At 40.0% G+C, this 11190-nt stretch overlaps 1 protein-coding gene across 1 annotated transcript; it reads right to left on the bottom strand.

Annotated features, from left to right (window-relative positions):
• Positions 1-6360: 6360 nt before the first annotated feature.
• On the bottom strand, positions 6361-11070 carry bcs1l (BC1 (ubiquinol-cytochrome c reductase) synthesis-like). The gene is made up of 7 exons (XM_067603000.1): positions 10351-11070; positions 10033-10172; positions 9671-9865; positions 7722-7785; positions 7439-7611; positions 7219-7336; positions 6361-6967 (listed from the first exon to the last, which is right to left on the bottom strand). Exons 1-7 carry the CDS (start codon positions 10668-10670, stop codon positions 6715-6717), a joined length of 1263 nt encoding a protein of 420 aa, XP_067459101.1. The 5' UTR covers positions 10671-11070; the 3' UTR covers positions 6361-6714.
• Between the last annotated feature and the right edge of the window lie 120 nt (positions 11071-11190).

Below are 11190 nucleotides of genomic sequence, written 5' to 3'. Positions count from 1 at the left end.
AGCAGGAGTGTCAACCACAGTGGTTGACCGATCCCCAGTGGAGACCAGGAGCTCCATGAAACAGTCCTGTCTTCAGGTCCTGATGTGCCCCCATAGTATGATACAATGCCCTCTAAGGTGCCCCCACAGTATGATAAAATGCCCTCTAAGGTGCCCTTACAGTATGATAAAAATGCCCTCTAAGGTGCCCCCACAGTATGATAAAATGCCCTCTAAAGTGCCCCCACAGTATGATAAAATGCCCCCTAAAGTGCCCCCACAGTATGATAAAATGCCCTCTAAAGTGCCCCCACAGTATGATAAAATGCCCTCTAAGGTGCCCTTACAGTATGATAAAAATGCCCTCTAAGGTGCCCCCACAGTATGATAAAATGCCCTCTAAAGTGCCCCCACAGTATGATAAAGCGCCCTCTAAAGTGCCCCCACAGTATGATAAAATGCCCTCTAAGGTGCCCCCACAGTATGATGAAATGCCCTCTAAGGTGCCCTTACAGTATGATAAAATGCCCTCTAAAGTGCCCCCACAGTATGATGAAATGCCCTCTAAGGTGCCCTTACAGTATGATAAAATGCCCTCTAAGGTGCCCCCACAGTATGATGAAATGCCCTCTAAGGTGCCCTTACAGTATGATAAAATGCCCTCTAAAGTGCCCCCACAGTATGATGAAATGCCCTCTAAGGTGCCCTTACAGTCTGATAAAATGCCCTCTAAGGTGCCCCCACAGTATGATGAAATGCCCTCTAAGGTGCCCTTACAGTATGATAAAATGCCCTCTAAGGTGCCCTTACAGTATGATAAAAATGCCCTCTAAAGTGCCCCCACAGTATGGTATTTTGCCCCATAAGATGCCCTTAGAGAAGTAAACTGGCCATTATAACAGAAATAAATGTATCCTTTTTGTAGGCTGACCATTAGGAATATAAGTCACCCTTAAAAACATTTTGTAGCCGAGTTGTTGCAGCTGACATTATTCCATTCAGTTGATTTTGGTACAGTGCTACTCATGGGTTTGTTCAGTCACACCAACTAGAGATTGTTCTAAGCTGTAAAACCTTGATCCTGCTACAATACGTGAAGTAGGTCACATAGCAAGGCTTTTTTACAATTATTTTACAGTCTTGTTTTTCAGAAGTCTGGCTATCCAGATCTTCCATCATTTGATAATACTTGCAGATTTTATATTAACCTCTTTTCATAATTGTGTAGTGAGATTGTCTGGAATCTGGCAATATCAGAACTATGATGGTGGGATACTCTATGACTTGTGCATGTGCACTGGCTTCCTGTCTGTCAAATAATTGATTTTAAAATACTGCTGTTGGTTTATAAAGCACTGAATGGTTTAGGTCCAAAATACGTTTCTGATCTGCTGCTACGTTATGAACCATCCAGACCTGTCAGATCATCTGGATCAGGTCTGCCTTCTGTCCCCAGAGTCAAAACTAAACATGGAGAAACAATGTTCAGTTTTTATGCTCCACATACAAACAAACTCCCAGAAAACTGCAGGTCTGCTGCAACTCTCAGTTCTTTTAAATCACAGCTGAAGACTTTCTGTTTGCCGCTGCCTTTTATTAAACCAAATTTGAGGATTAATATCTTGCACCGCACTGTAAGTTTTATTCTCCTGTTTTATGTGTTATTCTATTTTAGCTTCTTTGATGTCCAAATTTAACACTTTTTAATTGTATTTAAATGTCTTTTTGCATTGCCTTGTGTTGCTTTCATATTCTGTCTTGGTGCCTTTTATGCTCTGTGTAAAGCACTTTGAATTGCCTTGTTGTTGAAATGTGCTATACAAATAAACTTGTCTTGCCTTATTCACTTGTCTGTCCTGCTCTACAGGTGGGTTGTTACCTCCAAGGGGATCAAGCCTGGCTGTGTCACTCTCCTCTGACTGCTTGTGGCTGCTGCTGTGTGCAACTCTCTGTTCTCCCCTCTGGTTACATGCTTTAATTATACTTAGTTACAATTTAATGTGGCTTAATTTGGTTGGACAAAGTTTCTTTTTGTTAAACATCTCCATGGTGTGTCTCCCTTTTGTTGTGGCCACTTGAGCCAAGGCATAACAATTATTATAACCTTAAAGATAAACTAAAACAAGACAATATTCAATTACACATTATATTGCTCAATCTAAAATTGTGTTAAATCATTTAACCCTATCATGCATGAATTATGATAACCTCAGTCAGGTGTTTTTATTCCTCTTTGGGCATGAAAAAAAAATTTGAACTTCATTTTTTTTAAACAGCATTTTTCAAGGAGTTTGTCCAACTTAGTGGACAGATGATTAATTGTCATTTTCTCCCAACATAAAGTCAATACTTGGAAATTTTAACAATTGTATTACTCCTTAGTTGTTACATGATGTTACAAAATTGTATTTACCTGCAAGGGTCTATTATTCCTGAGCTGGTGAGCATTTCCGGCCGGCAGGCGGCCATCTTGGCTTTGAGAAATTTGTGTTGCACTTACAAAAGCTGGCCAATGAATGGCAGTGTATGGGATGACACACTAGAGTCCACTGTGTTGGCTGATGTGCAACAATACCATTAAAACCCATGCATATATAAGAAAACGGCTTTTGAATAGCTGTCCGCTGTAGTGACCACTATTCATGAAAGGGTTAAGCTTTTTGTTGCTTCTTGACTCTGGCACAGCGTCTCCCCAAGTCTCAGAAAGAAAGCAGCTGAAAACCAAATAGATTTGTTTTCTATGTTTTCTGTAACTGGATTTATTAACTTAACTTTTGTGGGCTGTGCATGTAATTCTTCTCAGAAAGAACTTCGTAACTTCTATTCACCGTCCACCAATCGATTCCCAGTTCATCCAGTCTGCATGTCAGAGTGTCCTTGGGCAAGATACTGGACCCCTAAAGTGTTCCCGAAGGTTGTGCCATCAGTGCGTGTGTGTGTGAATGTATTAGATACTCCTCCTGATGAGCAGGTTGGCACCTTGCATGGCAGCCTCTGCCATCAGTGTATGACAGTGTGTGAACGGGTGAATGTGGCGTGCAGTGTAAAGCGCTTTGAGTGGTCGGAAGACTACAAAGGCAATAAATAGGTGCAGTCCATTTACCATCCATTCATGCAAATAAAGTTTGTCTGCTTCAAATGTAAAAATTAGTGGTAGATCTAGAAAAGGACTGGTTTACTGTCATGTCATCTTGTCGACCACTACTTATTTGTAACAACGTTATTTTTATGTGAAAATCAAAATTAACCACCACACACTATAATGACTTGACTGTGACTTTATTAAGAGCGAACAACGCGTTTCGCCTGTAGCTTCTTCAGGTTCACTCAGTACAACTGCTGAGTACTCACAGGTGTGATAAATACATCTGAGTCACATGACTAATTATCACAGTCTTCATTTTCTCACAGTGAACATATACATATGACAAAAAACACAACGTGATTAATGTTACACAAAGTTACAAGAATGACACCATTTTATATAATTAAACCTCCCGTAAACAACTGACTGAATAGGATGAGTAAGACTCCCTAAGCAGAATGGACTACAGGTCCTACAGCCGTCCCTCTACATCACTAAAGAATGGGAAGGGTGAGTGCCAGGGGACCTAGTGGCTCATCTCTCCCTAAGAGTCCAAATAGCCTGTGGAGAGAAATACAAGTTAATATTTACATATCTCAGACGAAAACTCAAATCCTGTGTTTCATTAAGTCCATAAGGTTCAATAGTATTCAATTCATAAATTTAAGGGAAGTAGCTGACCCATGGTTTTTCTCCTTGTAGTGACTGGCAATGGCATAATCCATATTACCATTTCTAATGGCAGCCTTATGTTCAGCAACTCTTAGTTTGAGATGGTGCTTTGTTTGGCCTCCATACATTAAGCCACATGGGTGTTTCAAGATGTATATGACATGCGTAGAGAGACGGTTAATGAATTATTTTATGTCTATATTTCTTTCCTGTATGAGGATGATTAAATGTCTTGTTATCAAATGTGTTTGAACAGTGTGCACATTTTCCACATCTATAATTTACATACACTTGTTGAGAAAGCCAATTAGTTTGTGTGGGTTCCTTATACATAGAACTGACAACAGTATCTCTGACATTTCTGCCTCTTTTGAAACAGAAACAACATACTTTATTTGTATGTAGATGTAAACCAGAGAGCAATAAGCAATAATAGAGTACCATGAAACAATAACAATAAAACCAACACAAAAGGTTTTAAGGGCTGATAAAGTACAATTAGCCCAAATCAAAAGATTTGATTATAAAGATAGGTCTTTAATTTCATTTTAAAAATACCAAGGAGGTTTGCAGATGTAACATTTTAGCTACTGATACATTGCACATGCCAAAGAAGCCAGATATCGATGCTAAATTCAGGAGGCTTTATGGGCCTCCCGAGAGGAGAAGGCCAAACAATAGCCTTGTTCAGTCAAGAGGGTGGCCAGGGGCCATTCAAAGGAAGGAAAAGAGTGGCGAGAGGAAGAAGGGAGCCACAACAGGCCAATTCTACAACAAAAGATCCAGTAGAAAGAATAGAGGAGGGAGGGTGGAAACAAGACCTGGAAACATTGACTACCTGACCCGCATGTGTTCAATATTTTTCTCATTGTCAACAAATCATATGCAAAGCCAAACCAACAATGAATTGATCTACTTGCAAGTATCATGTGTGTATCCAAAGCCTGATATATCTTATTCCTCTATTTGGGAGATTTGAAGATTCAAAAGAAGCATTTTTGTCTCATTTTGAAAACCACCAAGAATCAGAACAGCAGAACTCAGAAGCGAGAAATGATATACAAACAAATTTCCTCTTATTTTTGTTCGTATCCACGATTTGTTCTTATTTTATTTGTATCCATTGATTTCTAGGACTCACCAATGTTTTCATATTTTTGTCCACAAACTCCACAAATTGTTTGTCCAACGCAGGGAAATAAATGTTTTAAATTTGAGGAACATAAAAAAATGCAGGAATATCATATAATCAAATTTAGATTATGATAGGTTTTATTATTTATTATTATTGTTATGATTGGACTATTAAATTTGTGGGAAAAAGAAATACTATTGGTCCATTAATCCCAGTTAAGACAATAAAAACCATTGGATGATACTGCATGCATTCAGCTTCTGTGTCTCTCTGCTGACTCGGCATTTACAGCATCACAAATGTTTTGCTGTTGTTGTGTTCATTTTCCTGTAACACCAGTACTGACGCTCTGGAAAATCACGTTTTACTTTAAGTCTATTTAACATTTCGTCTGTTTCACTACTGCTGAAGTTCTTCTTCTTACAACTTTTTTTTTTGGTGGCATCTCTCCAATTCTTGGGCATGTGGCAGGGTTTTTGGACAAAGCACAACACCTGCCCTTATGTAGTGTTAAGGGGCGTTACATATGCTAATAACAATCAGCCACGCGCCTCCAATTCATGATCGAATGGGACTCATCCTTCAACACACCTGGGTAAGAGCAGCTTCGGTTGGTTAAGAACGTTTGGTGCATCTGTCGGTGACTTGAATTAAAAGAAAATATAAATTTAAGAGAATGTTGCCACATGAGGCTCATTGTCTCTTCTGTGTTTGAGTGTAAAATTCATCTTTAAACAGACTGTAATATTATATATTGTGCTCCTGAGTCTGTCCAAAATACATGCTGCTCTTCACAGTAATATACATATTTCAGATTCATAGAATACAAATATGTTAAAATCTGGCTTGATGATGGTGAAATAAATTTGATAAACTGTGACTGAAGCTTAGCCTGTTGTGCAGAAACAGAAGCAGCTTCCCTCTGACATGTAGAAGTGGTATCGTCGAAGCTGGATTATGGGAACGTCGTTTATCGACATGCTGCTGCCTCAACTTCACCGCTGTGTTCTGTATAGTACAGTTGGTGAGCCTTCCTTGAGAGATGTAATAACCAATAATAATAATAATAATAACCACTCATTTTCCTATAAAACCCTTGTTGGAAAATGTTACATCTCATCCCTGCTGGTCTGGCACTGCGGTCCGTACTGAACCTCTGCAGCGTTTTCTTGGAATAATCTGCAATGTTGCCTAAAAAATAAAAACTCTTATACCTCTCTGTATCTTTAAGATCATTCTTAATAACTCTTCTCTGTCTGCCTGAATGCTTTCACTGAGCCTGAACCTTGTTCATTGTCAACTTTGTTTATCGACTTGTTTTGTTTATTTTATTCTACTACAGAACTTTTCAAGCATATTCTTAAAAGTGTATTCTCAGCCAACCAACCCTTTACAAATAAAGATTAAATAAAATATAAATGCTCTATTTGTCATTTTTCACCATATATGTTACAGGTATATTAGATTGTAATTTAAACATTTGACTTAATGGTGGAAAATAAGCATTTTATTAGTCCTGTGTTGGGTGACACTTGTGTTTACATGTGAATCATGTGTGCGTCTTTACCGCCTGCTGGTTGCAGGTTGCAGATGTGAAATGTTTTTCCATCAACATGTTTTTCAAAACATTTTTTTCAGGATGAATAAAACTCTCATATCTTTTTGATTTGCCGTTAAACAGCTCAACTGAATCAGCTCCGAGGTTTAGTGCCTTGCTGAAGGGCATCCCATGTTGGACAACAATGCATTTATTTAGTATCATTCAGTTGGTATCCAGGCACATCAGTCTTATTTACTCTTTGTCTTTATTCAGTAATCAGTCTTTAAACACCTTCCAGTCCTGTTATTCCTTTATTTGGGCAACATTGTCTATAGATCCTGCAGGGTCCGTTTTGTGCAGCAGAAAGTGTCCTTGCACCTGAGCGGCGCTGATCTCAGAGTGTGTGGCTAACGCACGCTCTGCAAACCGCTCTCCCTCAGAGGAAGGCTCATCTGGGTAGAACCTCTGGAACATCTGGATGAGCTGCCAGTGGTTGCAGTGCCCAATGTACTGCTTCAGATCGACACGGCCTGGCCGGATCAGCGCAGCGTCCAACCTGAGTGCAGAGATTACAAGCAAAACTGGCAGTTAATAGCACTGAAAATACTAATTAATGTATGTAAAACTCACTGAAAAGGGTTCTGAAGACATGTAGATTTCAAATAAGCTGTAATGTCCATTTAAAAAGTCAAGGTAGTTTTTATCTGGAAAAGATATTGTAGTTTATTTTTTATTTGCAAACATACACCAGAGGTTTTTAGTGACATACCCTAACCATGAGTTTACAAAATTCTCTTCCAGCAGTACCTTTCAATGAAGTTGGTCGTCATAAACACTATTCTGGCCTCAGATGAAGCCACTCCATCCAGAGAGTTCAGCAGGCCACTGAAGGTCAGTCTTCCCATTCCCTGGTAGGCCAGAGGGTCTAAGGAGACAAAGCACAAACACAGTCTGTCTTAACAACCACAGCTTCACAAATTACCTCAGTGGTGAAATTCAAAACGACAGCTCCTTCCCTACGACTCACTCTCTGTGGGAAGCAGGTCTCGGCTGACGAAGGCGGCGTCTACGTCCTCCAACAGTATGATGCTTTGCTGCGGCGCCACGCTCAGCAGGTGGTTCAGACGGTCATCTGAGAGGGTTCGGTCGCTCAGACTCATCAGACAGATGCTGTAGCCCAGTTCACCCGCCAGCGCCGTGCTGAAACACACAGAGTGGAAAAAACGGCACATGAGGACGTACGCTGCATACAGAGAGTGATATGTTTACTTGACATACAGTCCATCTTCCAGTCACACAGAATCACTCACATAAAGCTGCTTTTTCCACATCCTGGGGGACCGTACAGCAGATATCCTCTTCTGTAGGGGATGCCTGCATATACAAAGAAAAACATCATTACTGTAAACTAGATGCTACCACATTGTACTTTTCAAAACAGGCACAACGGTACAGTCTGAGAACAGGATTCCAGATTTGAACTTAATTTTCAGGTTTTGATGTTTTTGTTTATTTTAGAGGTATTTTATTGACCCCTAGTTACTGCTGAGGGGTGTACTATGAAACAAGTTCAACATACTCAGGCTTTCTTTGTGTGAGCTGGCTAGACAAACCCTAAACTCGTGATGAGAGATAAGTGGTATCATGGCGGTGGGTATGAAATTTCTTTGTTAACTCTCTGCTTCAGGCTCTGTGCGCGTTCCCATGAAAGGGGGCGTTTGGCGTGTCATTTGACTCTTTTGACCGATCGCATGCCGCCTGCTTCAATCAGGAGGAGCAGGTCATTATAATGGAGAGTTATGAACAATATAAACACATTACCACAGCAAAAAGCAACGCTGTTGCTGCAAATAAGGCGAGAGCGGAATGCTGGCAGAAAATTGCTGATGGTGTAAATTTGTTAATTAAAAACCTAATTCATAATTAGTTAACATATTTATTTTACCGCTCAATGCCTCCCACGTCCAGAGCTTTGAAACTTTTAACTTGATGCAGCAGATTTAAACATTATACTCAAGAAGTGCATTCAGATCTGACTCTGTCCCATAATGAAGGATAAGTGGAAATCACTTTAGATTCTGGTCAAATCAAAGTGAAATTAATTATTATAGATTGAATATTATCTGTGATAAATACCAATAGACTAGTCAATTTTATTTTTATTTTATTTATTATTTATTTATTTTATTTTATTTTATTACTTTTTTTTGTTCAAAGTATTTCTTCATATTTTTTTAATCATTTTTTTTTTAAATACAGTTTGATATATTGTAACAAAATCCCATCCCGCAAGTAACCCTAACCTCTTGCACCATTACAGATTTACAACATGTCATATCAAATCAATGGTAATTATGATAAAAGACTAATCAGTTTTCTAATTGGTGTTCTAATAGCTGCAGTACCAGCAGTGTTAAACGGACTTGGCAACAGATCAGGTAGTTAGTGAGAGAGCAGCGCTTTTCATTGCTGATTTAAGCCAAAACCCGGAATATAACCAGCTCCAGACCAGGTTAAGTTTGCAGTATAAGTTACCATGGTGATGTAGCCAGGTTAAAAGAGAGCCACCTTGGTGACATTGAAAACCCTGACTTTATGCTCAACACAATTCTCTAACCCACTAATCTTGCTTCATAGTACACCCCTCAGTTGTGAGCAGAGACTGATTTCAAAATTCTTGTGAGGTGATGCGTTTACGTGCATTTGGGAAATTCTAAAACAGACTCTCCAAGACCAAAATCTTTTGGGCAACTGGCTCTGTCCAATCCCAATTCTTAGATGTTTGAGACAGAACAATAACTGTCATGATAAAAAACCATAAATTACACAACAGGGCGAATAAGAATGAAACTAGAGCTGCAATGATTAGTCGATTAATCGATTAGTTGTCAACTATAAAATTAATTGTCAACTATTTCGATAATCGATTAATCGTTTTGAGTCATTTTTGTAAAGAAAAAATGTCTAAATTCTCTGAGTCCAGCTTCTCAAATGTGAATATTTTCTGGTTTCTTATGTCCTCTATTACAGTAAACTGAATATTTTTATGTCGTGGACTGTTGGTCAGGACAAAACAAGACATTAGAGGATGTCATCTTAGCCTCTCACTATGTTCTGACAATTTATAAACCAAACAACTAATCCATCAATTGAGAAAATAATCATTTGAGTTGCAGCCCTAAATGAAACACTTGCAGACAACTTGCGTATACACTGAACGGACGCTGTTTAACTCTAGACTAACAACAGGATATTCTACCTCTGTCCGTATACCACTTCGGATTTCCGATGAAGTCCTTCACATCGTCTGCAATCCTCTCACCCACGCCCTGCTCCAGGACCACAGAGCTGAGGGGTCTGCGCCGCCGTGGAAACCCAAAGGGCCTCCACTCACCACCCATAGCCGTGTACATCACCGTCCGTCCCTCCTCCTGCTTCAGGGCCAATTCTCTGGCTACAAAACATAACGGACAGCTTGTAACTACTCAGTGGAAAACAGGTGGAGTATATTGCATATGTAAGACTCTTCAAATTTGTACTTAAGTACAGTATTTGAGTAAATATACTTAGTTAGTTTCCACCACTGCTTGTTATACACTATAGACATGTGTAAATCTGTACCTTCTTGTAAGATATTAAAGAAGATTTGTCTGTCTCTGCCTAAAGCAGTGAAGGTAACAGATTCCCACGGGGTTCCAGTGTGCAGATCGATCATTTGTTTCTCTCTGGTCCTTTCCACCCTGATCCACTTCCTCCCATACCTGCAGATGGATGACAGTGTCACAAGTTGAGCTGATGACAGAGTATTTATTTGTCAAGCAAATTCATGTATGTGGATATTCTCTGGAAAAACAGAGTCAAGCATATAACGTAAAAGACTGTGCACTAGCACCACACTGAAGTAAGCTTAAATAACTATAGTTAATGAATCCCTCTGACCAGATGATGTGGTTTCCAGGGCTTGGGTGAAAGTCAAACTGCGTGTGGACCCGTCCACTCTCATGTGCCAGGTAGGAGGTCTCCACGCTCAGGTGCTGGGTGTGCCTGGCGTGCTTGGTGATCCAGCTCAGCAGCCAGTGGTAGCTCTTATCCTTGCTGGGGACCTCCAGGGTGATCATGTAATTCCTGCGGAGGAATATCATCCCCACCTGAGCCCCTTTTCTGGCCACTGCCAACGCTGTTCCGACCCCAACTAGTCCAAATCCGGCCCCAAAGTAAGGGTTGTCCTTCAGGCCGTCCAGAAAGTCTGACAGCGGCATGTTGCTGATATCCGCACACCTCCAGTGGATTCAGACTCTATATGGTTGTTGTAACACTTTGAAGGAGCACAGACGTATAAATAAAGTGCAAACTCATCTGTACATCTGTCTGACAGCACTGACTTTCCGGAAATTGTTTTGTTACTCAAGATATATCTGCAGACCTGCTGCCTTCCTGGGAATCTAGTGACAGTTGTTGCTACTTTTTTAATGACACACTCATGTTACATATTAAATATCTCATATCCTGCTAACTTGCCTTGTTTGTCTTCGTCTTATACCGCTATGTAGAGGCTGTCGTCGTTTGTACTGCCTATAGTTTCTTAGAAAATAGTCATTTCCGGCCAGATAGAGCCTCATGTGTTTAATATGTGGTGGATGTAGTGAAGTGCAGCAGTGGCAGCGACCTCTACTACACTTCCTGTGCTTGATAAACATTCCGACTGGACATCTGGGCACAGAACATCCGTTCCGCTTTCCTGTTTTGTTATTTTGCTCGCATTCTAACATAACAACTGAC

Source organism: Thunnus thynnus, chromosome 11 (assembly GCF_963924715.1).
Source record: "Thunnus thynnus chromosome 11, fThuThy2.1, whole genome shotgun sequence".
NCBI lineage: Eukaryota > Metazoa > Chordata > Actinopteri > Scombriformes > Scombridae > Thunnus > Thunnus thynnus.
Note: the sequence above shows the minus strand (reverse complement) of the source record. Positions and strands in the feature narration are given on the sequence as shown.

Coding starts and splice junctions, on each gene's coding strand:
- bcs1l (XM_067603000.1), bottom strand. CDS start 10,670: ATGCCGCTGTCAGACTTTCTGGACGGCCTGAAGGACAACCCTTACTTT. Junction 10,173..10,350: donor CCTGGAAACCACATCATCTG/GTCAGAGGGATT, acceptor ATCCATCTGCAG/GTATGGGAGGAAGTGGATCA. Junction 7,337..7,438: donor AGACCTGCTTCCCACAGAGA/GTGAGTCGTAGG, acceptor TTGTCTCCTTAG/ACCCTCTGGCCTACCAGGGA.